Source organism: Columba livia, chromosome 18, assembly GCF_036013475.1.
Source record: "Columba livia isolate bColLiv1 breed racing homer chromosome 18, bColLiv1.pat.W.v2, whole genome shotgun sequence".
In the NCBI taxonomy this organism is placed as follows: domain Eukaryota; kingdom Metazoa; phylum Chordata; class Aves; order Columbiformes; family Columbidae; genus Columba; species Columba livia.
In genome coordinates, this window is record NC_088619.1 from 7,176,380 (window position 1) to 7,203,299 (window position 26,920).

At 52.0% G+C, this 26,920-nt stretch overlaps 1 protein-coding gene across 1 annotated transcript; it reads left to right on the plus strand.

Moving 5' to 3' along the window:
- Positions 1 to 1,286: 1,286 nt before the first annotated feature.
- EVPL (envoplakin) lies at positions 1,287 to 25,894 on the plus strand. The gene is made up of 22 exons (XM_065034738.1): positions 1,287 to 1,502; positions 7,367 to 7,466; positions 7,895 to 8,049; positions 8,726 to 8,849; positions 9,462 to 9,587; positions 9,898 to 9,936; positions 10,753 to 10,914; positions 11,526 to 11,633; positions 12,604 to 12,699; positions 13,165 to 13,290; positions 14,205 to 14,351; positions 14,497 to 14,651; positions 16,121 to 16,218; positions 17,025 to 17,206; positions 17,962 to 18,140; positions 18,584 to 18,722; positions 19,292 to 19,485; positions 19,813 to 19,963; positions 20,538 to 20,621; positions 20,707 to 20,817; positions 21,394 to 21,486; positions 22,072 to 25,894. Exons 1-22 carry the CDS (start codon positions 1,429 to 1,431, stop codon positions 25,519 to 25,521), a joined length of 6,093 nt encoding a protein of 2,030 aa, XP_064890810.1. The 5' UTR covers positions 1,287 to 1,428; the 3' UTR covers positions 25,522 to 25,894.
- Positions 25,895 to 26,920: the final 1,026 nt, after the last annotated feature.

A 26,920-nucleotide genomic window follows, 5' to 3' on the forward strand; every position in this document is an offset into this window, starting at 1 on the left:
AGGTCTCCATTCACTTCAGATTAATTGGAGAAGTCACCCCTCCTCCTAAGGTCCACGCCAGCTACCCCACAGCTCAAAGAGCTGGAGGAACCACCTGCCTTCAGACTTCTGAGGTCCTGGTGTGAGAAGCAGGGTCCAAGCTATGCTACCACCATGAAAATGTAGGGTTTTGCAGCCTGTAGAAGAGCAAAACCATAGCAAGCTCCTTGCAAAGCAGCCTTGTGCCGCATGTATCTTTCCTTCTCTCCTGAGACAAGCGTGATTTGTTTTGTGCCAATTTAAAGAGGACAGAGAGGTCCCCCAGGAAGTGGTGATGGACCCCAGGCCATTGTGTCTGGCCTTGCATTGTCCTTGGACCACATGAAGCAGGGAAGAACAGGAACCTGTGTTGTTCTCACGAGTGGCTGGTGCTTACGTGGGGGCTGTGGTCCCTATCTGCTCCTGTCTCCTTCCTCCCTGGCCCTGCACTCGATAAGGATCCCATATCCCTGCAGGATCTGTGGCAGATCAGCCTGAAACACAGGGCTCCTGGTTTGCGGGGGACTTCGAGCTTCGCTTTATCTGAAACCAACAGGATGTGGACAGCCTGGGCGGGCATCCCTGCGAGATGCCAGGGTGTTGTTGGGCTGTACGGGGAACATGTTGGGACTCTGAACCTTTGCTCCACAGGGGAAAGGGCTGGCCAGAGGCAAAGCCTGCTCTAAGGTCTAGATAGAGCCTTAGACTCCGGTCTTTGGTGCTTTGGTACCTGAGTTTGTCCCAGAGCCTGAATCCCCATGGCTGAGGCTCCTGTGATGCTGCGCTGGAGCTGCCGACATTCCTTCTGCCATGAACTCTCAGTATTTTGCTGGGAGCTGGACCAGCTGGTCCTGAGCCCGGGCCAAGGTTTAGTGAACTGTAAAATAACATCATGTTCTGCAAAACAAGGGTTCTCAAACTACTGCTCTGGAAAAACTCTTGGTTGGCTTTGTAGAGCTTCTGCTGCTTCTCTACTGTTTTAAATAGCTAATGCAAGAAGACGCTTTAAGATGTGATTCAAAAGTTGCAGTGCACTCTCTCGAAGTCATGTTTGCAGACTTGCACTCCCAGCACAGCCCGTGTTCTCTGCCCCTCTGCTGGGAAACTGCTGCACGGTTGTGCCTGTGTGTGCCGAAACACTCTCCAAGCCAGGGCGAGGTCTCCCATTCTCCCTCTGGGGCTCTGCTCTTTCCACCCCAAACTGGTTTTTCAAGTAATTTTTTCATATGTGCTTCCATCTCTGCTGCTGCTCACCTGGGTTTGGGGAGGAGCCTCCCAGAAACTGCTCTTTAGCGCATTGCCAGCCTTTCCTCGCTGAGTCTTGTCATTCCATCCCATCAGACCGGAGCAGAGAGCCAGCGCCCAAGACGGCTTTGCAGACTCCAGGACACCAGCTGGAACCTCACCAACATGTTCAAGGGAGTGGGCAAAGGCTCCCCGAGCAGAAGTTCCCCCAATAGAGGTTCTCCTGCCAAGCCTAGCAAGTAAGTGTGACTCCTCTCCTCTCTAAGCTGGCCTGTGAACCATGGAGGAAGATGAGGGATGGGCGCTTGATGCCTCCAAAGCCACTCTAAGAACCCTCCCTCTTTGTGGGGAAGACAGAAAGTTGGGGTTTGCTGGGAGCCGATGCCAGAACGTGCTGCCCCAGCTCTTGTCCTTGTCTTTGCTGGGCTTTGTGCTCCAGCCCAGCAGTATCTGTGCAGCCCCTGGGATGTGCAGTGCCTGAAAATGTGCTCAGAGCTGTCTTAATGAAGCAGGGAGGTGTAAAGCCCCTTTTGGGCAGATGGGAGTAGGGAGATTAAATGCAACATCCTTACTTGGGTGGAGCAAGATCTGCTTGATGGTGGAGCAGATACCAGCCTGGATTTGAGATCCCTGGACTCACTGGTTGTGTGAGGCTGGTGTGATGTTGCCCTGGGATCCCTGGAGAAGGATGCTCAGTTTGGTGCTGCTCAGGTGGTGAAGATGGGGGAGCAGTGGGTTTGCTGGTGGCTGCTCTAATCCACCCTGGTGACAGGCTGGGTCTCTGCAGGTCACATAGCTGAGGTTGCCTCTTTCAGGCCTCAGGCATCACCAAAAGGATCTGACAGCTGTGCTCTCCTCTGAGGACATTCCCCAAGCTCTGGGGAGTGAGATGTGTGATGGGACCAGGATGCTTCCCGAGGAGAAGAGGGTGTTCTCTGGCAGGGGGTTCTCCTGCAGAGAGAGCGCTCATCCCTCCCTCCAGCTGTGGTTGCTCAGCAATTTTGCATTTCCTAGAGTTAATGAACTGATTCTACAGGAATCCCCATCCTCAGCCAGGGTTAGAGGCTGAGGAAGTTGCAAAGGGGTTTGTTCTGAGGAGGAGCGGACCCATGGGGAGCAGGAGGTGCTGACCCCATCCCTTGGCCCCCCAGCAGCAGCAGCCGGGGATGGTGTGCGTGCAGATGGGTGGACATGGCATGATGCTGGCACCAACCGCTCCATTTATGGGGGCCAAACCCAGTGTTAGCAAACAGCCGCTGAGGAGGGTGGTGGCCCGGTGCTGCTGGGCAGGGCAGCGGCACCTGGGGAGACGGGGCCTCCCACAAAGGTTGAGGCTCGAGGCTCCCACCTGTGGATGTCAGGAGCTGCCCCCTGCAATAGGATGCTTCTGCCTCAGCAGAGCTGAGCACTCACAAACTCATCTCAAACACAGATTTGGGGGCTGTCTGAACACTAAGCCTTTGTCAGGGACTGAATACAGCGAGAGAACTCCCTAAAAGCCCTGGAGCTGTGTCAACCCCTGGTTTTAGTCTCCCTAATGCAATCTGTCCACCTCCCCAGCCCGTGCTGCATGAGGCTTCCAGACCTAGGCTGGGGATTTTGTGTGAGGCTTCCTGAGACAGCTTGGTGCAGCCCCCGCGGTGCTGCAGGAGGGTTTGGGCCAGGGTGTCCACCAGCATGAGCCTCTCGGGATAACTGGAGTCCCATCGCATCCCAGCGACACCTCAGACCTTTTCCCTGTGCAGGATGGGGGCTGCAGCCTGAAGCGCAGCAATTACCGACCTGGTTGTGCTTGCTTTAGGAGGCACCAACCATCAGACAAAGGCTAATTGGTTTGGCCATGGCCTGGGGCTCGGTCAGTGCCCATATTAGTTGAGAAAATGAAGGTGAATGAGTTGTCTCAGGGCCAGCCACCAGTACATGCTCTGCAGATGGCCCCAAGAAAATGTTAGTGGCCCATAGCTGCTCCTGGTGGCCCTGAGGCGAGAACCTCAGCAGCAGTCAAGGTTCTCTGCCTCTGGGAGTCACCAGTTAGCATGGACCCCTAGAGAGACACCTTGTCTTGGTCCTCGGGACTATGAGCTGAGCATTCTGGTTCACAGGGCGCTTTGCTGTCTCCACTTGGTGGATGCAGCCCAGGAAGGCAGTAGAAAGTGCGGGTCTGTCCCCGAGGAGCATCCTTGCCATGCACAGCTCTAGGAGGTGCCACACTGCGGGCTGGAAGGGAAAATTCATCAGGTGGAACTGAATCAGATCAGGCTGGACTGGCTGCTTGGGTGAGATCTTGACAAAGGCTGTGGGTGGTTTTGGAGATGGATGGCAAGTCGTCATCTGGTTTAATCATCTCCTGGCATTGCTGCTTCTGCCACCGTCTCCCTCTGCTTCTCCCTGACCAGTCTAGAGCAGCATGGTGTCCAAGGGGACAGGCACAGGCTCAGGGGACTAACCCAGCACTTGGGCTGGCAGACCAGAGCATGACGGCTTCTATGTGTCGGGGAGAACAGACTCAAGCTTTGGGGTTTTACCTTGAAGCCAAAAAGCAAAGTCCCCTGGAACGAAGGGAAGGAGAGAGTTGGGGACAGAAGGGGGTGGGTGCTGTGGTCCTGCCCAAACACACTCTGGCAGAGAAGTGACTGGGAGTGGGGGACAGCCCTGCTCCTGCTAAGACACACCATCCTTTGTGTGCGGTTGGACTGTCTAGGAGGAAGAAAGTGGTGTGAGAAATGAACCAATTAATAATGATAATAATAGTGCTCTGCCTCTTCTAGGCATGAGATAGCCCTAGGGAGGAGGCCTGTTCTGGCTCTTGGAGGAGCAGGAGGAGCTCTGCTGAGCCTTGTCCTCAGCCATCTCCACCAGCCTGAGGTTGTGGCTGTATGGATGCACCATGCATGGAGTCGGACCCAAGCCTTGGGAGACCAAGGGATGCCCAATGTGAACTCGTGGCCCCTCGTATCCCACCCAATGCCAGGCTGCTTCTCTGCAGCCCAAGTGTCAGCATCTTCACCCAGAAACACAGAGCCTTGCTGTGGTCAGCTCTCTTGGAGTAGGAGCTTCTGCCTGAGGGCAGCAGGGAAGGGGCAGGAGGGACATTCCTGAGGAAGGGTGGTGACATGGCTTGGGGGCTGTATGGACTGGTGTCAGCACAAGCTTCTCCTGTCCCTGCTCATCTCTGCGCAGTCCGTGGTCGAGAGAGAAAGATTCATGGTGGTTTAGACCCTTCTCCAAGTGTGCACGGATCAAGCAGGTTCCTCAGTGTTGCTTCCACCTTGACCAAGGAGCATGGTGAATTGGGGAGGCTCATCTGAGGACAGCCAGCTTCTTCACCCATGCATCAGGCCTTCTTCAGGCTCCCAGGACAGTCTGTAGACAACCTTCTCTTCCTAGCACATCCTCTACCAAAGCCCCTCAAGCATCCAAACTGCGCTTTTGCAGAGCCCCTTTGCCCCTGAGATGATGCTCTCCAGGAAACATTGTCACTGAAGATCAGGTGTTTGCAGCAACACCCTTGTTCCTAACCTCAGGTGCCCTGTGCGGTGCAAAGGCAGAGCAGGTTGGGGGTGGGCAAGGCTGGACCCCTTTGACCAGGAGGTTGTTGAAGTCTTTTCAGTCCATAGTTTTATTGTGGCTTGGCCTAAACAAAGATGATTTGTTTATCCGGAGTTGTGAACCAAGAGATGGAGTGTCCTAGTGTTTCCTTCAGCCAGGATGGGGGTACCACCAGGAATAAGCGGGATTTTACTGGTGATTTACCCTCCCTGGAAAGGATGGATCCTCACTTCTCCGCTCTTGGAGCTGCATGGAGGTATCCGCGGTCACATCACAACGGGGCTCAAACCAGGCACCATATTCACGCATTTCCCAGGTGGGAGCTGAATTCAGCTGGACCAGGTGGATGGTGCTTGTCCCGGTGCACAGGGAGCGGCGTCCATCCCCTGGGACTGCGGCCAGCCCGTGACTCACCCTCTCCTCCCTGCGCAGAGAGCCCGGGCAGGAAATTTGGGTGGCGCTCAAGTATGTGCTCATGGGACACCACCTCATTCCAGGCGTGTTGGGGATGAGTGGGAGATTGTGTAACCTCCTGGGGAGGGGGGAACCTCTTAGAGCTTCCAGCCTGCAGAGGCATATGTGGGGCACAGATGGGGCAGGGGGAATGTATAATGGGATATCAAAGACAGGTTGTAGTAGCCAGTGATGCTTTGATGATGATGGATGCCTTGCTTGTGGTCTCTGGCTCTGTGATCCCTGGAGTTAGACCCTGTAGAAGAAGGCATTGCTGGAGCACAGCAGTCCCTTGTTTACTTTGACATGCATTTTGCAGGCAGAGAAGCTGAGACAGGGCCAGGAGACGCTGCCAACCCAAAGCCCCCGGTGGAACTGCTGTGTTGCAAGCCCATACCACCCTTTTGGGAATTCAAAACGGAGGGAGGAGTTGGAGAAAGGGGACAGCAGGATGCTGTGAGCAGGAGCACTGGGGCTGTGTCTCTTCTGGAGTTACACGGGCTCAGTGTTGGTCAGCATGGGCTGAGCTGACTGGAGACACGAGCTCTGTCTGTGGCATTGAGTGCTTGGCTTGGGGTGACTGTGACACTCACTGGCACTTTACAGTCACTTGGGGCTGTAGTAAACGAACATCCCAGCATGTGCTGTAGCCTTTGGTATGAACTGTGGGATAGCTGGAGCCCCAATGAGCTGCAGCAATGATGGAGCCATTAAGGGAACTGCTTCCCCTTGTCCTTTGCTGGATTCAGGGGCTAGGAAGGAAACCACACAGCTGGAGGGCAGGTGCGAGTGCCTCTGCTGCAGGACATCGCCTTTCTCCCATGTTTTTCCTCCACCAAAGGCACAGGGCAGGTTGCACCAACCATCCTGTTGTTGTTGCTCAAACGCTTTTCTTCTGGTCTCAGACTCCAGAGTCACCATGTAACCGAGCTGAGCTTCTGGTGAACTTTGTCCCATCAGCAGTTGTCCAGGGGCTTGAGTGCCTGGGTGATGCTGTCGGTCCTCACGCTCCCATCGCTGCTCACCCACATCCTGGCAGCATTGTGCTCTCCTTGCCTGGAGGGCAGGGCTGGCACTGTCCTCAGGGGCAGATGCTATTAGGAACAACAAGACATGAGGACAAAAAGTGGCACCAAGGCTTGTGCTTCTTTGTCTGCAGGGAGTTTTGGGGCCGCAGCTGCGGAACCCACCCCATGCCTTGCTACAGGCTCTGGATCCAGCTGTTTTGGCAGGGCCCTGCGTGCTCATTTGTAATAGTGGTGATGGCACCCATCGGTTGTGTGATGGCACCCATCAGTTGTGTGATGGCACCAAGGCGAGAGGCAATAGGGAATGGTTTGATGTGGACCTCCGGCTGTAGGTGCACCTTGGGAAATTTGTCCCCAAGCCCTGAAAGCAGCAGGACTGCAGCAGCCCATGTGGTGCCCAGAGGGGGTTGTAATCTGTGTAGGGAGTCCTTGTCCACTGCTGCCTGGTCATGGGGTGGGACCGGGCTCTCCAGTTCCTCAGTGAGCTGAACTGCAGAGCTCTATCTGTGAAACAAGCCCACGGGATGGCAGTTCTGGGTCAGGCTGAAGGGCCATCTTGTCCACTTCTACCAGCAGCCAAGGGCAGACACCCAGGGAAGTGCCTCCAAACAGGGTGACCATGTTGTGCTGCCTCTGCAGGGTGCTTTCCTGGCCTCCAGCCATCTGTGGCTTTGGGTCTTCCCAACCCAGATGTGGTGTTGGTGCATTTGGAAGCCCTACAGCAATATTTTTTTCTCCCCCTCCAATGCCTTTGGAATCCACGTGAATCTTTGAGCGTCTGTGGTGTCCAGAGGCAAGGAGTTGTCCAGATGAGCTGCCTGGTGTGCAAAAATCCATTGCCTGCTCGCTCTGAACATGCCACCTCTTACCTTCACTTGGTTGATGGCAACAGCCAGGCATCGCCCACTTGTTTGTGTCTGTGCCCTTAGTCACAGCTGAGACTCTTTCTTTGGAGACCAGGAGGACGTAGGGGAAAGGCCTGAAGAACCACACCTGTGTGAGGTCCTGGGCGATGACGAAGAGGGTGAGAATTGCTTTCACTCACCCCTCTGCTTCACTGCTCCCTCTCTCAGGTCTTCAACAAATGAGCTGGCCGTGCTCATCTCCCGCATGCAGACAAATGCTGACCAGGTGGAGAAGGACATCCTGGAGACACAGTCCAGCCTCAAGCAGGTGAGCTGTGGCAGAAGGTGGTGGGGAGGTGGAATCCTTTGCCTGGCAATGCAGTGTCTAAGATAACAGGTCAGGTGTCTGCTCAGTGCATCAACTTGTTTGGTGCAGGTTTGGGGGCTGACTCGAGGCTGGGGAGGAACAGATCACACCACAGAGCCTCCCAGCCCCTGGGGCTGCATACCGGGGCCTCCCAAATTCTGCCCTGGGTGCTTTCTGCTCAGTGCGTCATGCTTCCCACAGCCAAGGCTGTCTCACCTATGTCTGCAGTGCAGCAGCACAGCCCCGTGTCCCCGGCAGCCCCAGCCCGACCCACACCAGTCCCTTGGGTGGGAGAGATGCTGGAGCAGGCAGCTTGGCCGGGTGTACGCTCCCCAGCTGCACCCTTGTGGTTGAACAGGGCTTTTTTCTCTGCCATCCCTGGTCTCCAGGATGCCAGCAATCACCAGAAGAACAAGGCTTTTGAGTTCCAGCCAGAGAATGCCAGGAACCTGAAGGAAGCGGAGACCCTGCTGAAGGACCTGTTTTTGGATGTGGACCGTGCCAAGCGGCTGAAACACCCTCAGGCTATTGAGATAGAGAAAGAGTGAGTACAGTGGAGGGGACTGGTGTGACGAGGACACCGAGCAATTAGGAATCCCACCAGGATCCAGGCTGAGCTCCAGTCGTTGCCATGAGAGAGTTTCACCCTTCTTCCTATAGACTTTAGCCTTAAAATCAGGGCTTCTGTCAATATACTGTAAAGATAATGGTGTGCAGGGTGGCTGCTAGAGTGATCACTCAAGAGCCTCCAGTATTATTTGGGGGGTCTTTTAAAAGTTATCAGAAAAACACAGAGTTAAAATGTGATCCCACTCCCAGGACAAATTCCCTTTTCCTCTGTTTTTCCTAAAATGAATGTCTTCTGCTCAGACAAGCAGAGCTGGGTGTTTGAATGGGAGAAGAGCTTACACTGGCCTCTGGTGCTTTGTTCCCCTTTGCTCTCCAGCCCTTTTAGGTGGAAATCAGGAGGGCAGAGTTGTTCCCTAGCTGGGAATGGACAGCCCTGATGTCCCTGCAGCTTCCTCCTGGGTTGTAATTCCTGAGACATCTCTGAGATGAAGAGCACCAGGACAAGTGCCTTCACTGCAGAAGGATGCCAGTGTCACAAAGGAACAACAAAGTAGCCTGGGTCTTATAGTGACATCTGGGCTCCACAAACCCCACCTTGATTTTCCCCCATCTAAACTGACACAGAGACATGTGCCTTTTCTCCTTGGCAGCATCCAGCAGCTCCACGACCGCGTGACACAGCTGTGTGCAGAGTACCGGGCTCTCTACGAACAACTGAACATCCCAGATGTGGGGCCCAGGGTAGACTGGGCCAGGATCCTGGACCAAAAGATGGTAACAGCAGCTGGTTTTAGATGTATCTCCCAACACCTACAAGGCCAGATAATGCCTGCTATTGCCTTTAGGGCTCTGCCAGACATTGCTGAGTGTGGTGGAAGCAACCCTGAGAAGGAGAAGGACTCTCCTCCCACCTCTTAAAACCTTCTGGAGGACCCTCTTGATTGACTCCTTCAGATTAAGAGCTGCCAGAGGGGGATCAAGTAGAGATGCCCTAATATGGGATGAAAAGATGGAGAGGGTGATGTCTTTGCAGCCCTACATCCTAGGGTTTCATGCTACAAGGTCTTGGGTATGTGCAGTGCCCAGTTTGGAGTCCACTTGGATTCTCTTAGAAATTGAATGGTAACTGTGTCCATCCAATGCGTGTCACCATGGGAATAGTGGCAGGTTCAGCTTAGGTTTGTATACCAGGGTAATACAGCCTAGTTATCTTTGCCCCTCTGTATGGCTGGGGAAATGGGAACCAACAGCAATCATGGTAAACAAGAGCCCTTCCTTCTGGACTGCTTTCAGGCGCCAGATCTTTTCACACCCTGCCAACGCTCACTGAAGTTTCTCCCTGAAATAGTCTTTCATTTTAGTCTCTTCCTAACCCCTTTTGCACAGAAACAAGTCAACACAGGACAGTATGGCCCTGGCATGTCAGAACTGGAAAAGCAAATAGCTGAGCACAACATCCTCCAGAAGGAGATTGAAGCCTATGGCCTCCAGATCAAGAACCTCCATTCCGGGGTAAGGCACCCTCTGTCCCCTCCTTGTTCCTCTTGGCTTCACTGGGGACCCTGTGGGCTCCGCTTGCTCTCTGGCCATGTGTCCCATCTGCTGCTTCACACAGTGACTATCCCCCCTTGTTCTGCAAAGGCAATGGGGAGACCTGAGTTTGGACAGGTCAACCCATGCAGGGGCTGGGAAGGTGGTTCCTGGGTTCCTGGATGGTTTCTAAATCACCTTCTATAAATCAGCTCATTAGCATCTACCACATGTTTTGCTAATTTTTGTTTGTTTGTTTTCTTCCCTTGGTCTTGGCCGGTTTGCAACCCAGGATGTGGCAGATTTAAAAAGCCAGTACAAGGACTTGCTGGTAAGCTGCTCGGTGGTTTTCTGGACAGATGGGGTCATACAGCAGAGTCACACCACCCCTGATGGACAGGGAATGCCCAGCTCAGGGAGCAGCTACCTCTGGTCTTGCACAGTGAAGTCGTGTTCCTCGTCTCAGGGAGGCTGGACCTTTGGAGGTCCCTTCTAACCCAAACTATTCTGTGATTCTATGATCATCTTTCTCCATTTCCTCTCCATATGGGAGTGGGTCTAAAAATTGAGAGCATGCTCACTGCCCTCAGGGCAATGCTGTGGGTGAGGTCTGGGTCTTCTCTCCATGGATCATTGATCTGGTGTTGCCTGTGTGTTAGGGATGGGTTAGGGTTAGGGTTAGGGATTAGGGATGCGGCAGCAGGAAAGCCTGTCCCATCCCACATGCTGTTCCAAATGGGGATTGCAAATGTTGAGGCTTGCACCAATCCCCAACAAGAGCTCCTGAGAGGAAACGAGCAGCCAGAGCAAAGGAGGTGGCTGGGAAGAAGGTCCTGGGTTTAGCCAGCCATAAAGGTTAATGCTGAAGAGTTGCATTTGTGAGGAATACAGCAGAGCTGGGCCAGCTCTCAGACTGCCCGAGGCACCACCCCACACCTGAGATTCTGGTTAGACAAACATATCCTGTCTGTGGAGGAGGGAAAACCAGCCCCATCAGATAAGAGCGAGCAGGGCAGATGTCTCATGAAGGTCTCTGGGAACATGCTGGTGGATGTGCAACATGAGCAGGGTCCTGGGGAGCAGGGGGAAGAGGGGAATGGGGGTTTTCAGCCTGAGCACCAATGCTGTTTCTCCCGTGTGTGTGCAGAAAGCCTCCATCTGGCGAGGGCAGAGCCTGGGCAGCCTGTACCACCACCTCCAGGGCTGCACCAAGGAGCTGGGCTACCTGACGGACCAGCAGACCAGGATCCTGAAGCAGGACTGGAGCGACCAAATGATGGATGTGCAAAGTGTGCGTCGGGAGTACGAGGTGAGCTCTCGGGGGCTGGCAGTGTGTCCTGGCTGTCGGGGGCTGGCCAAGCCCAGCGTGCAAGATTTGCAGGGTGGATCCCATCCTCCTAGACATCCACCACAGGCTCTGGTGTGTTCCCAGGGCGGTCTGACAGCACTGGGCACAGAAACAGAGGTGGGAGAGATACTCTGAATCCACACTGGAGTTAAGGATGAGCCATTTTGTGTCCTCTCCTGTTCCATGAGCTGGCAGGTGGGATCACACAGGAAAGAGCTGTCGGTGAGGCTGCCAGTGGTCAGAAGGGAGGGAGGGGTTCAGCGTCGTGTCAGCCTCGATGTCCAAAGTACAACACACAGTGACTGCTACGTACTGGGACCAGGAAGAAGGGAGGGATAATTGACTAGGAAGGTGCTCTTTGAACGAATGTCCTGATGCTTTCTGAGGCCCACGTGTGTATAATTTGTTTCAGCTTTTTGCTTAGCCCCTTCCTTTTTAAAAAACAAACAAACAAAGATGTCTGTGCTTTGAGAGCTTTTTCTCCGCTACAATGTGGTTGGGTGCCCCAGGAACTGCTCTGTGTTCCTTGTGCTGTGCTCGTCCACTGTCATGAAGTTTCTTTTCCCCTTCAGAACTTTAAGGCCAATGAGCTGCTCAGCCAGGAGGAGCTTGTGAACCATCTCCAGGATGACGGGGATAGGATGATTGAGCTTAAGCACCCAGCTGTCAAGCCTATACAGGTAGGGAAAGGTAGTCCCCTCCCAAATCCTGTAAAAGAATGAGAATGATTTCCATCATTTGTGCATCAAGAGCCAGGAGACAGGTTGGAAGAGACCTCTTCACATCTTCTGCAGAGCTACTCTTTTACTCTTCCCTTGCACATTGCACCAGCTGTACTGCAGCATCTTTCTGCCTGCTCCAGCCCTGTGGGGAGGCTGGGGACAGTGCAGGGTCCTCACCCCTTCGGAAACCTCCAGGAGATAGTGGCTAACATCTGTGTGCTGGGACCAGCTCCTGGGCTGGTGCTCAGACCTGTGGTCAATGCAGCCACGTTCATGCTGCTGAGAAACTCCAGCTGTGACACAGCACGACCTCTCCCAGCCGAAACCAGCTCCCAGCCTCCACAGTTGTATTTGCAAGCCTGCAGATGCAGTGGCAAGGTGAGGTGGGCTCACAACCACCCACACCACTGGACCTGAGACCTCTAGAGAAACGGTGGCTGCTCTGTATGAGCCAGGTCCTTGTGGAGCAGCATCCTTGCTCAGGCTCAGCATCAGCGTTGGTCTCTTCTCCCAGGTAGCAAGTGACAGGATGGGAGGAAACGGCCTCAAGTTGCGCCAGGGGAGGTTTAGATTGGATATCAGGAAAAATTTATCCACAGAAAGGGCTGTTGGGCATTGGAACAGGCTGCCCGGGGCAGTGGTGGAGTCACCATCCCTGGAGGGGTTTAAAGGATGCAGCGATGAGGTTCTTAGGAACATGGGTTAGTGTCAGGGTTGGGTTAATGGTTGGACCAAATGATCTTGAGGGTCTCTTCCAACCAAAATGATCCTATGATTCTCTCAGGCGATGCCTGGACACAGCTTTGTCTCCTCTCACCAGCGGTCTGTGCCCTTCCTCTGATCTCTGGGGCTTCTGGGGAAAGGAGATGGGTGGTGGGGGAGGTAGGACTAGCTGGAGCCCACTGAGTCGTGCTCTGTCCCACCACAGGCTCACCAGGAAGCCTTGAAGAACGAGTGGCAGAATTTCCTGAATCTCTGCATTTGCCAGGAAAGTCAACTGAAAAGCGTGGAGAGCTATAAGAAGGTAAAAAGCAACGAGGAGAGCATGGGCTGTGTGTCTGCAGGGTCAGGCCAGAGTGGGCAGGCTGGGAAGAGACACAGCAAAAGGATGAGGATGGGAGATCTTTTGCTTGCACCCAGTCAGGATATTTTGGGGAAACACTTTAGAAAACATGGTCCTTTAGTGCTGCAGTGAAGGATTGGTGCACAGCTCATCCCATCAGCCCTATTGTTTATGTGCTAGTTTAGAGAAGAGACGCAGGGGAAGGTTTGCTTGCTGTTGTTCCCTGGGACTTGTCTGTTGATCAGGATTATTTGCGTGTGGCTCAGGTGATAGAATGTACTTGTCCAAACATGCACTCTGAGGATGGTCTGCACGGTCTTGTGAGCCCTAGACTGTGTAAGAGTCACTGGGAACTGAGAGACCGCACTGGACTTGGACACAGTGATGTGCTCCTGTCCCTGACTGTTTTCCTACCCACACCTCCAGTTCCAGGACGATGCTGAGACTGTGAGCCGCTCCCTGAAGAAGATGAACTCCGACCTGGACACCAAATACAGCAAGTTCAACAAAGATAGCCCTGGAGTAGTGGCAGATCTGCTGCTTCAGCTGGAGGTGAGGTCTTCAGGGCTGGTGGCACTAGCCAGACCTAAAGGGCAAACCAAAGATTACACCCTTCCCAATAAATAACTGTGGGAAAAGGGAAGAGTTGGGCGAAAAATCCTACCACATAGCTCATCCCAGCCCTGTGCTAGACAGGGGGAAGCCCATGGTAATACTATGCCCTGGAAGCTGAGTCCCTGTAGCCACAGAAGGTCCATGCTGTGGGGCAGTGACCCCTGGAAAGAGACTCATCTCCATCAGTGACACATTGTCAGGCATCAGATCACCATCAGAGTAAAGGAGAAGTGGGGGAAGGAACTGTGTGTTGTCCTAGACATGAGACACTTGGATTAGAGGGCCTGTAGAGAGCATGTGGTGCTGGTATTCAGGCAGTGGGGAAAGGTCCTCCCATCTCCTCTGCACTCTCAAGAGCCAAGGGCGAGGAAGGGAATAAAGAAATCTGACCTCAGGGTTGAGAATGTGGATAGGAAAAGATCTTTGCCCAGGAGAGAGGGAGGGACAGCTTCAACACATTATCTTCCCATGCATGCAATGCGTTTCGATCCTGAGGGGTGCCAGGATCTCACAACCTTCTGATATTGGAATGTGGCCACCTCTTGGCATGTCTCTGTTCCTCTTCCAAGAAGAAAAACTTCAGGAGATTTAGTATGACAGTGTGGGATCACCTGAGGTTAACTCAGGCTGTGCCTTCAAGGGCAGATCTGCTGCGAGGGAAGGAAACTGAGGAGGATGTTGGTAATGAAAGGGGTGGAAGGGACATGGAAGGGTCAAGACTGGAGATATTTCTGACTCCATCCCAGCAGTGATCACACAAGGATGGACAACTGGCCTGAGCGTACCCACTATAGTATGACCCCCCCGCTTCCTTCTCATCCAAGCCTGATTGCAACCACTGTTTTATCTAGAACGAAGAGAAGGCAGTGAAGCAGGCAGAGAAGAGCATCGCTGACCTGAAGAGAAGGAGCAAAGAGATCAGCCCACTGAAACTGCGCAGGACACATCTCTCCCAGACCCTCACCTTGGACACCCTCTGTGACTGGGATGCTGGGGAGGTGAGGGCCTGACCAGCAGTACCTTTAGACGAGACAGGCAACTGGATTCTTCTTTGGTTGCTCTAGATCCTGGCTCCATGGTGGGAGAAACTGGCCTCGTGTCAGAAAGCCAAGCCATTCACTGCGTTTTGTGTCTTTGTCCCAGGTGCAGCTGACCAGAGGTGACAAGTACACTCTGAAGGACAACAGCAACCCAGAGATGTGGGTGGTGCAGAGCAGCACTGGTGTGGTCCAGGAGGCACCTTCTGCTTGCTTCTCCATCCCTCCACCAGACCCCGAGTCCATAGACAAGGTCAATAGGTGAGTCTGAGATGGAGAGCCTGACCCAGAGAGATGTTCAGACTTGCTCTTAGGTTGCAGCCAGCCTGGCTGCCTCAACTGCAGAGAAGAAGCAGCTGGGAACAGACCTCTAACTATCTAGTACGAAATCCCTCCTGGAGGGCTTGTTCCCTGCAGCCAAGTATCTCCTCCAGGTTCCTGCCATTCCTCAACAGCACTGCACACTGCATGGACCTTACTGCCAAAGAGCCTCCTGGCAGTCAGGCTTGATTTCTTCACCCAAACATGTGACTCGTGTAGATTTGACTAAATTATTTCCAGAATCAGTCTGGAGCTTGGGACTTGCCAAACAGGACAGAGTTATCTGTGGGATCTCCTCAGCCATCCCCAGCTGGAGACTAAGAAACGTTCCTTGAACCACTGTGTAGTCTGCTGCCTGGTTGCTCAGTCAGACAGCAGACAGCTTCCATGTTACCTTTTTAATCATGTCCTCGGTGCTTGGATAAATCAGTGCTGCCCAAGCACTGTGGAAAGACCCCCAGCCCAGATTCAGCAGTACTTGGGCGTGTCTGTGATGTGAGTTTGGTTCCCCAGTCACACAGGCATCATTATTTCATTGTGTTACTTTTTTCTGCGTGTGTACCCCTCTTCACTCGTCCCAGATTACTGAATCCTTTGGATTTATGGGTTTCATGCATGTTTTAAAACAGAAAAGTTTGTGACATCCTCCTAGATAACAGCTCTGCAGGTGTTGCCTGGAAAACTCTTCCCCTTTTTGGGCTACATTTGACAGCTTGTTTCTTTTTCTGGTGCTTGCTTCCCTTCCTACACTAAAACACTTCTTTTATTTCCCGGTTTGTTCCACCACTCAGTCCCTCTGCGTGGAGCTATGTCCTGTCCCCGCAGAGGAACAGCCCTTGTCTGATAACAACCTAAGCAAGCTGGGACTTGCTGCTTTTAGAGCTCAGTGTTTAGCTGGAGCAACCTATAGCGAGGATGTGAACTACCCTGGTCCTTCAAAGGTCCCTCCGCTCAGTGCCATCAGTCTTTTCTCACCCAGAGATTTTTTAGGTCCTTCCAGCCCCTGCTGATCCCAGCCCTGGTTTCATTAGAAAGGAACAATCCTTCCAAATGAGACCTGGTGTTTGTAGTGCAGCAGCCACAGAGGCAGCTACTTGTACTTGCTTCCTGCAAAGCACTGCGGTGATATTAAATGAATTTCCAGCTTTGTCAGCATCTAGCAAGAGTTGGAAACTGTGGCTCCATTGGGAAAACCAGCTGCTTGAACCAACTGGGTGCTCTTGCTGCTGTCCCCTTTCCGAAGGGACATCTCTGAGTTACAACAGGCTGCAGGATCTGAGCCTGCCCCTGCCTTTGGGAACACTTTTCCCGTCAGAGGCTCGAAGCTGCTGCAGGGTGGGCTCTGTCAGAGCTTGCTCAGTGCAGCGTTTCCCATCCCGTTGGCTGAGGATGCTCCTCTCTGCTCACAGGCTGGAAGGGGAACTGAACACAGTGAAGCAGAAGCGAGCAGCAGTTCAGAGCACCCTGAGACGCAGCCACAAGGAGCAGGTTCAGCCCAGCCAACAAGGTATGTCAGCTGGTTAGTCAAGCCCTCTCCAAAGCAAAACCCATACATCTCCCTTGTGGAGCTGCTAGACTTGGCTGAAGCAGAGCAGCCTCCCAAGCAGATGGAGATACCTGCGGGTTGGTGTGAAGGTGACTCCTGCTCTACAGAAAACAGCAGCCGATGGGATAACCTGGTTCCTAGAGCTGCCAGTCTCAGGCAATTCACTTAAAATCTCTGTTGCCCTTTTCAAACCTCTGAGATTGGCTTCCAGGTCCATCAACTCCTGCAGAACATTTGGGATTGCAAGGGGATGTGCCTATCCAGAAGCCTTAATTAAGCCTTCTTTGGGATCTGGGTCCCTCGCAGTTCTCTTCCTAGCTGGGGGCTGTGGAATAAGCAGACAGCTATGGCTAAATCCTGACCCTGGCTCGCTCTTACCCCCACAGTTGCAGTTCAGAAGCTCCCAGCAAAGCTAAGCAGGGATGTGTCTGCATAGCAGCACATGGCTGTCTGTCCCTCTTTTTGATTTGAGCTCTGGTTGGCTGGGACCGAGCTAAAACCATTTTCCTAAGCCTTTGCCTTGGGTCAGCACATGTATGATGCTCTGCAGATTAGAAATGTTAACTGGCTCATTAATGGTTGCATCCAAAACCCATGTTCAGGAGAAGCCTGTGTGCTTCAGAGTTACAAAACAAAGGGCAGAGCTTTGTGGTAGGACTGTCATAAGAGGGAGCTGGAGCTTCAGGGTCTATCTGTGCAGAGCTGTGCACCAAGACTGGGATGGAAGATGAGAAATGGGGATTAATCTAAGCTGTGTCTCGCTGCAGCTCTGTCCAGGAGCACCCCTGTAGCTCAGGATGATCCCCAAGCTGACCAGCTTCTTGGTAGCCTGGATCGTGTTGGCAAGGACCTGGTTCAAGTAGAGAAGGAGATCTTGAACCGAGTGAGGTCTCCAGTGAACTACAGTGACCCCACTGAGGACCTTGCCAGGAGGATCAAGCACCAGCAGGTGGGTGTTGCTGTGGGTGTGTTGGGGTAGGATGAGTTTTTGGTAGCACTGTGTCCTTGGCCTTAAAAAGACCTGATGTAGAAATTACACAGGAGATGAGAGGCAGTGCTTCAAAAGAGAAACCTGTGCTGCAGTTTCAAGGGTTTCAGGATGACTTGAGCCCTTGAAATGGGAAGGTTAAGCCAAAGCCTAGGGAAATGCAGGCTCTTCCCAAGGCTCAGCAAGATGGTTCATTCATTTCAGAGCTGTGGACCAGGAGTCAGACTTGCGAAATTCTCAGCCTTGTTATGGGGTTGCTGTCACCCTTCGCTCTCAGGTCTGCAGCATAAAAGACAACAAGGCATAAGAATGACTCCAAGGACCAGCTTTGGCTCACCAAATGGGGAATACAGGCTGGTAGATGTGAGTGGGACAGAAAAAGAAGCAGTTCCCTGGGGCCCCCTCCTTTTCTCTGGGATAAGGTTCTGGGTCTGTAGTATTTCAGCTTGTTACATCTTCATCTGTGGGTATTTACCTGGCCCTGGCAGAAAGATGGATAGGTAGGTTGCTTCCACCTGTGTCTCTTTGGATCTCTTTCCCACGCCCTGCCATTGCCAGACAGCCACAGTCTGGATGGGGCTGTGCCCCAAGGGCCAACTCCTAATGAGAGGGCTACCGCACCCTGAGCCCCACAGCAAAATCTGCCCCCCAGGGAGGCACATTTTCACAACTGTTATGACTGTGTTTGGTGACTCTGCTCCCATCTGATGTGCCAGGAAACGACAAAGAAACTTGAGAACCTGGGGGCAGCCAAGGATGCTCTGCAGAAGGAGTGTGAGACCTACCTTTCCAAGAAACCCACCAGCACCTCGGCTTCCCAGCTCCCTGTCACACTGAATGCCCTCAGGAGCAAATACAGCGATGTCAATATGCTCTCCAGCCTCTACAATGAGAAGTGAGTGATGATGACAAGGCCTGAAGGGCATGAGGGGAGGAAGTCCTTGCACAGAGGTGTCAACACAGAAGCATGAGAGAAGATGCTTTTGGTCTAGATGGATGTTGGTTGAGGTCCATCCAGCCCAGTACAGGTTGGAAACCTCCCATCTGTCACCAAAGGCACTTCTGAAGGAGTTTCTGTGTGTAATCTGTGCTCAAATGCCCCCGCTGTGAGAAGTCCACCACAAGGGGTATGTGTCCCAGGTCTGCTGTGTGCAGTGAAAAGCAATATATCTGATTTCTGGGCAGCATGGCAGGGTTGTGAGTGCATATTCCTTGTTCTCTGCCATGCTGCGGAAGCTCTGATGTTAAATGAGCTTAAACATGCGAAATCAGAGAGAAAAGGAGAAGAATGGTGTCTTTTGTAGTTAACCTTGTCTTGTCTTTTTTTCTCTTCCCTAGGGCTAAGGCTGCGCTGAACCTGGAGACTCAGATTGAGAACACAGACAAGATTGTCAGCACGTTTGAGGCCAAGCTGGCTCAGGATAGCATCATTCCCGCATCCCCCAATGCCCTGCAGGATCGGGCCAATGATCTGCAGGTAGGGGAACATCAGGCTCTTTGTTAAGGAAGGGAGATCTCTGAGCTCACGTAGGAATGGCGGGGACAGATGGACTTCGCTCATTTGAGCACCTCAAGGCACCAACAGTGAAGCCTTTCTAAGGACTTGTTCCTTGAAGGGTTAATGTTGGTGTTGCAGGCTGAGCTGTACTCACTGGCTTGCACAAAGCTCTGCCCCTTGCAGGCTATATTTGGGGTCCCTACAATACATTATGAACTCAGCATCAAACCTCTGGTGCTCTGCCTCACACTCACCCCTGTTCTTTCCTGCTTGAAATCTCCCTGCCCCATCATTAGCACTCACAGCAACCCTTTTTTACCTTTCCCAAAACTTCTCCTTTCTACTGCATGCACCGTCCAACCCATCTTGATTCCCACCTTCTTTACTGAATAAGTCTCGCTGCTCCATCTCTTCCATGCTGCACGTCCAGCTTGGAGAGCCTGGGCAGCCCCCAGGTGCTGCACAGTTAGTACTGGTATTAAGGAGGGTATTTCTGGTTGGTGCATCGACTGGGGCAAACCTGGAGGTGTCTTTATTTCCGCCTGCAGAAGATGAAGCGGGAGCTGGTGGCCCAAGAGGACTGTGTGCTGAAGCTGAACCGGGGGCTCAAGGATGCTGAGCACAGCTGCAGCGCTGTGCAGAACAACTTCCAGGAGTACTGCCCAGACCTGCCCCGGCAGAAGCGGGAGGTGCAGCTCCTCAACGATCGCTACCATGCCGTTGCAGACCAGCTGGATCAGCGGTGAGGAACTCGGGTGTCATCTCTGCTCCCCTTAGCTAACATGGACCAGCATTAGTCAGAGTCCCAAGAGCACGTTCTTCATTGCAGGATGCTGATCTGACCACTCTCCTTTTCAATCTCTCACCTCCCAAGTTGTGCCCATGCTGTAGTAGCAAACCTGATATGCACAGAGATGTGCTCTCCACTCAGGGACCAGTGGTCACCCCCTTGTTTTTGTTATCTTGGTGTTTTTTGTGGTGTCATTCTCACCATAATGTCTTTTTGGGAACTTGCACATGAATCTTTACCCTTGATTTTAATGTTCCTGTTCACCTTTGTGCTGTGCAGAGAGAAGACCCTCAGAAATATCAGCCTCATCTACCAGCAGTTCCAAAACTCCAATGAGAACCTGATGTTCTGGATGAACAACCTACCAAAACACCAAGTGAAGACCACTGATGGGCCAAGCCAGATCAATTACAAGCTGCAGGCACAGAAGGTACATTCTAGGGCAAGCATCATAACCTGTAATATTACAAGGATGGGGGAATTTTCTCATGAACGGTGTGCAAAATAGTACCAGCCAGCTCCTATGTCACAGTGAATGAACTAGAACAAGGAGACAATGGATCGTAGCTCACAGATGATGTATCTTGCCCAACTGTGTTCATCTGCAGTGCTGGTGTTCATCTGAGCTAGTCACTCCTAGGCTGATACCTTCTCCACAGAGAGGATGCACCCAGATCCTGAGAGATTACACCTTGGGCTGAGATGCTATATCTGGGTCCTGCATCTTTCTCTCCTGGAGTAGATCCTAAGATGGCCAGCTCAGCTGAAGAGAAGTGAAGGTCTCTGTGCTGGCTAGTATTTATCTCATGATAAATCAGTGTCATAAGTCCTGGGCCAATAAGAGTCCTGTTGGGATCCTCTAAAGCCCAGGAGGCTCTTCCTAAATGTCATCCTATTCCCACCATTCCCTGCAGTACCACACTGAGCTACTGCTCTTGCTTGCAAGAGTGTTAATGGTTTGCTGTATTTCAACCTGTCCTTAACATCATGTGTCTCTCCTGCAGAGGCTGGTGGAGGAGATCAAAGGCAAGGAGCCTGAGAAGAACGCGGTGGTCAGGCTATCCCGGAACGTGCAGTCCACCCTCAATGTACGACTGGCTTTCCCCAGGTTGCACTCCCTTAACATCTCACCTGAGAGATCCCAACTAATTCTTCTGTTTCTGCTCTGGACAGGACTATGAACTCCAAGCAGGCAAATACAGCTCTTCTCTGGACCCTACCTTGACCGACTTTGCTGCCAAGAGGCTGCGTGTGACCCCTCTGCAAGAAAGCATCCAGGCCCAGGTAAAATGTAAAGGTGAAGACATAGAGTACCTTTAGTTGATATTGAGACCTTTGTCTCAGCCCTGCAGAAGCATGTCAAAGAGCAAGTAATTTTCTATCTTTCTGAGTATTCCTGCTGAATGGTATCTGTGTCACATTCTCTCCAAATTTGGGGACCTGTTTTAGTGGTGCCTTAAAGACTGAATTCCATCTACCTGGGCAGAGCAAGTGATCAGGTACTGGGGACAGGACTGAGCCAGAGCTCATGCATGCTTTTCCCAGTTACACCCCAGTTCTCCTGCATCACCTTGGGTTATTCCATCCATATGTGGCCCAAGGTGAATTTGGAAGTCTTGGACCCTGTGCAGGCCAGCAGGTATCTAACAGGCATTCAAGTAAGGGGACAGAATCTCCTACATGAGTCCTTAGACTCTGTGTCTCAGTTTTTCTAGGAAGTCAGATGGGAAGACACTAATTCCTAGAATGGTGCAGTACACAAAGTGCATCCAGGTGAAATGAGGGGTGGGAAAGTGTGCCATCCAACGGAGCTGTGTCAGAGTGAGGGGGACAAGGGTCTCACCACTGTTTCTTTTTCAGGAAAATGATGTAACCAAGCTCTACATGGAGCTGGCAGCAGAAAATAAACAGCAGCTCAGCCGGCTGGAGTTTGCCAAGAAGATTGTTGAGAAGGTACCAGCTTGGCCAGATGGGGCTGCTCTAGATTGGGGTTTGAAATGATCTTTCCAAAGCTGTGAGCAATCTGGTCAGCCTGGGATCCCCCCACCATTTTGCCAGGTCTCCACATCTAGGTGGGAGGAAGGACAGGAATGGAAACCAATGTGAGAAAAAGACCATGAGTTTCACTGACATTTGTCACCTCTGTGGGCCCTCAACTGTCTACTAAGCTGTAGTTTATGCTAGGGAAAAAAAAAATGAGTTAGGGCTCTGGAGTCCTGTTCTCAGCTGTACCTAACCAACATTCATAGACTGAGAATTCTGGATTTGTCTGTGGACGTGACTGGAATTTAATGCTCACAACCTTCTGGAAACATTTCAAAGCAATAGGACTTCTATACATTTCTAGGGCTTGACTCACCTGTAGGAAAGTTCTCTGGTCTGGGTAATGTTCAGTGTGCTCAGGAAGGACAAAAGATTAAACTGTACTGGTTCTGTCTCCTGCCCTGCCTGGTCATGGAAAAGGCCTCTGCGCCAGGTTTAAACAGTGATTCTGTTTCCCTGCCTTATTTTCTTTTAACTTTTGTTTTTCCCTTGCAGAAGGAGGTGCATGAGGACATTGAAGCTGTGCATGAGCAAACCCAGCACTCTGAACACAAAGCCACAACAAGCAGGGAATCGGAGGGCTTAAAATCGCAGCTGGAGGAGGAAAGAAGGAAAGTGGCCAAGATTGAAGAGGACCTGGAGGAACATAGAAACAAGCTGCTAATGTTGAAGACTCAGAAGCCCATTGAAAGAGTGGAAGAAAAGGAGGTAATAGAATATTACAGAGACCCACAGGTGGAGAGCAACCTGTCTAAGATGGCACAGCAGATCGAAGGGGAAGGCAAAAAGAGGCAGAGACTGCAAGAAGACATTGAAGTGATGAGCCGTAAGCTTGCCCAGATGGAGAGCGAGAAGAAGGTCACTCCTGCCCAGCTCCTCACCAAAGAGATCACAAAAATTGAGAAAGATCCAAGCCTGGATAGCGAGGCAGCTGCTCTTCGTCAGGAGATCAAACGTCTCCAGGAGGAAAGCTTGGCTGCTGTTTCTGAACTTGAGCAGTGTAAGAGAGAGCTGCACATGCTGGAGCGAAAGCAGCCCAATATCCGAGAGAAAGTGGTGGTGAAGGAGCTGATCAAACTGGAGAAAAACCCAGAAATGCTGAAGTCCGTTAGGACCCTGCAGCTACAAATCGATGAGGAATCTTTCAAGAGGAAGTCTGCAGAAGAAGCCATAGTGAAAGTGAAGAACAAAATTGAGGAGGTGGAAAGACTAATCGAAACAGCAGAACCCAAAATTATTGTTAAGGAGGTGAAGCAGGTAGAGCAGGACCCGGAGCTATTGAGAGAGTCTTCTAAGCTTAAAATTCTGATTGAGGAAGAGAGAAGCAAAAACTTGATGCTTATAGGTGAGCTGGGAGAGCTGCAGAACCAGTACAGCGTTGCAGAGAAGCAGAAACCGAGGGTGGAGGTTAAAGAAAGGGTCAATGAGATTTTCCTGGTGGATCCTGAAACAGAGCAGCAAATTGCACACTTGAAAAGGGAGCTGCAGGAAGCTACTCTGAAAAGGACAAAGGTTGAAAGCGAAGTGGAAGAGGCCTTAGCAGAGCTCAATGTCCTCAGGTCACAGAAACCAGTGGTGGAACTGAAGGAGGTTATAGAGGAGGTGGTGAAACATGAGAAGAGTCCAGAGATTCTTAGAGAAATCGATAGGCTGAAACAGCAGCTCAATGAACTCGTGAACACCAATGGCAGGACCCAAGAGCAGCTCATTAGGCTGCAGGGTGAAAGGGATGAATGGAAGAGGGAGAGATCCAAGGTGGAAACCAAGCTGGTCAACAAGGAAGTCATCCGATATGAGAATGATCCACTCTTGGAAAAAGAAGCTGATCGTCTCCGTCAAGAGGTACGTAACATGTCTCAAAAGCGGAGAGCTGCAGAGGATGCGATCTATGACTTGCAAAATAAATACATGCTACTGGAGAGGCGAAAGCCAGAGGAAAAGGTAGTTGTCCAAGAGGTGATACTGACTCAAAAGGATCCAAAGCTCCGAGATGAGCACAACAGGCTGAGACGGAGTCTGGATGAGGAGGTAAGCAACAGGCGTCGTCTGGAACGCGATGTGCAACAGGTTCGGGCACTGGTGGAAGAGCAAGAGAAGTTGCTCAACTTCCAGGAGGATCGAAGCAAGAGGCTTGCACTAGAGAAGGAGATGAGACAAATTACATTGCGAATAAAGGAGCTGGAGGAGAGCCCAGCACCAGTGCAAGAAAAGATCATTATGGAAGAAGTGGTCAAGTTGGAGAAGGACCCAGTCCTTGAACAGTCTGCCAGCAACCTGCGCTTGGAGCTGGACCGTGAGAAGATGGAGGTGCTGAACTTGCAGAGAGAATGCAAGAACCTGCAGATGCAAGTTGATGTCCTGCAGAAAACAAAATCCCAGGAGAAGACCATCTACAAGGAGGTGATTCGAGTGGAAAAGGACAGAGCACTGGAGAGTGAACGTGCACGCATCTGGGAGCTGCTGAACAGGGAGAGAGGGGCCAAGCAAAAGGCAGAGGAGGAGGTACGGCGGCTCAGGGAGAGGATCGAGAGAGCTGAAGGAATGAAGAGGACATGGGCTCGTGAAGAGACGGAGCTGCAGAAAGCCAGGAACCTGGCCATCCAGGAGAGAGCCAACTTGGAGGGTGAACTGCGGGAGCTGGAGAGGCAGAAGCAGCAGAAAGTCCTCTTCCTTCGGGAGGAGTCCAAACTGCTCAATCAACGGACGGAGAATGACAGGCAGAAGAAGAAGCAGCTGGAACATGAGTTTTCTCTGCTGGAGGCAGACATCATTAGGGAGAAGGACCAGATCTACAACAAAGAGAGGTTGATTCGAGATCTGCAGTCAAGGGTCAGCCGGGAAGAAATCAATCACGAGACCCAGATGAGAGAGACAAACCTCTCCACCAAGATCTCTATCTTGGACCCTGAGACAGGGAAGGATATGTCCCCTTACGAGGCCTATAAGAGAGGCATCATAGACAGAGGCCAGTACATCCAGCTGCAAGAGCTGGAGTGTGACTGGGAGGAAGTCACCACCTTGGGGCCAAATGGGGAAGTCTCAGTTCTCCTTGACAAGAAAAGTGGGAAGCAGTACTCCATCGATGATGCACTAAGGCTGAGGAGGATCACAAAGGAGGAGTACCAGCTGTACCGAGATGGCAAGATTCCCATCTCTGAATTCGCCTTGCTGGTGGCTGGGGAATCCAAACCTCCACCATCCCTCTCTATTGGCTCCATCATCTCCAAATCTCCTCTCTCCTCACCTACCACCCACCAAACCCAAAGCTTTTTCCCCCCAGCCTCGCAGAAGGGCTTCTGTGATGACACATTCCCCATCGCCGGGGTGTATGACACCACCACCAACACCAAGTACAACATCAAGACTGCTGTTGCAAAGAAGCTGCTCGATCCCATGACAGCTCAGAAGCTCTTGGAAGCCCAGGCTGCAACAGGGGGTATCATAGACCTCATTTCTTGGGACCGATTCTCAGTCCATAAGGCAATTGAGAGGGGGCTGATTGACAGAACCTACATGCAGAGACTGCTCAATGCCCAGAAAGCTTTCACAGGGATTGAGGACCCAGTGACCAAGCGAAGGTTGTCTGTGGGAGAAGCAGTTCAGAAGGGATGGATGACCAAGGACAGTGCTTTCCCCTACCTGGAGGTCCAGCATCTAACCGGAGGGCTCATTGATCCTAAGAAAACCGGTCGCATCCCCGTGCTGGAAGCTGCCCAGACAGGGATGATAACAGGTGATCTGGCCAGCAGGCTCCAGGATGACTCCAACTACGAAAAAGATCTCATTGATCCCATCACGAAGGAGAAGATAAATTACAAGGAAGCCATGGCTCTCTGCCAGAAGGATTCGCTGAGCAGCTTCCTGCTGCTCCCGGCCGCATCGGAGGGTTATCAGCGGTACCACCAGCCGAGCCGTTCCCCCAAGCTCTCACGGTTCAGGCATTGAATGGATTCGGGCATCTCCTGGATCTGGTTCCTTTAGGAGTTCATCCCTTCAGAACACCTCTCCCCACAGAGGCAGCAGCCATCACTGAAGCGGAACGTCTGGCATTTAGGGCTGCACATTCTTCTATCTTAGCTATCTCTGCTTCCCAATGCAGCGTGGTCATGCGAGGACGAAAGTGTGATTGTGAGCGTGCAAGGGCCTGACACACAGAGGTCCCCACTGTCCCCAGGCTGCTGCTGTGACAGCAAAGGGGGGTTCATTGTGAGAGCTCCACTGGCAGCAGGTTAAATGTGGTTATGCCCAGAAAGTGGGGAGAGCCAGAGCGTTTTAATGTAGGGTCATTCTTCTGCATGCAATAAACATAGAAAGTGCATCTCTGTGGCTGTGTTATCTCTGCAGGATGAGGCTGTGAAAGGCTGAATACATGGCGAGTCCTCTCCCCTGGGCCCTGCAGCCCCATCTACAAAGGGTTTACAGGCTCTTGCTCCCCCTGATCTCTTAGCACTAAACCCCCTAAATTTATTTCTGCATGTGAGTCCATACTTTTAAAGATTTTGTTACATTTGTCTTTAAAACTGAAAACCCATGGGACTTTGCTCCCTGGTCATTTGGACATCTCTGTAAGAAGGACTGGGTCATCAACAGGTGCAGTTCCATGTTATGTTTGATCCAGTCTAAGTGCAGGCAGTTATTGAACGGGGCAGCCCCCCTGTCCCCTCCAGCTGCCTGTTCCTGGTGCCTCTCTGGCCACAGCCCAGTGATGGTGGTGGCTGTACGGTGACTGGGATCACTTCACTGAGCTGCTGGCAGAGGAAGCCCCAAGCAAAACCAAACCCTGTTGAAGTGGATGATTTCTGAGGCTTGTCCTACCCCTGTACAGAGGCAGATGTGTTGCAAAGGAACAGATTACTTCAGTAACAGACTGATGATGCTTGTAGTCAACAGTGATGTGAAACTGCTGTCTACAGCCCTTGGCCTTGGCTGCAGGATCCACCCAGCAATACCTGAAAATCTGCACTTGCTACTTCTTTAGGCAAGCTTTCCCTCCTTTGGGTCACTTCTGGTATCAGTCCTTGTGGACGTGAACAAGCCCTAACTCCCACGTGTCACTGTTGAGAGTTGAAATGTTCATCCCTAGCCTCAGCCTTATTCAGAAGAGTCCCCTGGCTTTATTGGATGACAAAAATTACTTTCTATTGACACACGCTGCTCTTCCCCACCTCTCCCAAGGACTCTTTTAGCTGATGCTGCTTGAGAAATCCAACACCTTCAAAATAATCACTAAGAACAGAGGTTTTCTTCCCCTTCTTCCCCCATCAGAGCCTCCATTCCCATGTAGCCCAGCTGGGATTTGCAGTCCAAGGAAGAACTGATCCCATGCTGGCAAGCCCAGCACAAC

What these genes read in the sequence shown, in the direction of transcription:
- EVPL (XM_065034738.1), top strand. Translation starts at nt 1,429, where the DNA reads ATGTTCAAGGGAGTGGGCAAAGGCTCCCCGAGCAGAAGTTCCCCCAAT. An exon ending in GTGACTGGGATGCTGGGGAG is followed by an intron (nt 14,352 to 14,496) that starts GTGAGGGCCTGA and finishes TCTTTGTCCCAG; the next exon opens with GTGCAGCTGACCAGAGGTGA. An exon ending in ACGTGCAGTCCACCCTCAAT is followed by an intron (nt 20,622 to 20,706) that starts GTACGACTGGCT and finishes TGCTCTGGACAG; the next exon opens with GACTATGAACTCCAAGCAGG.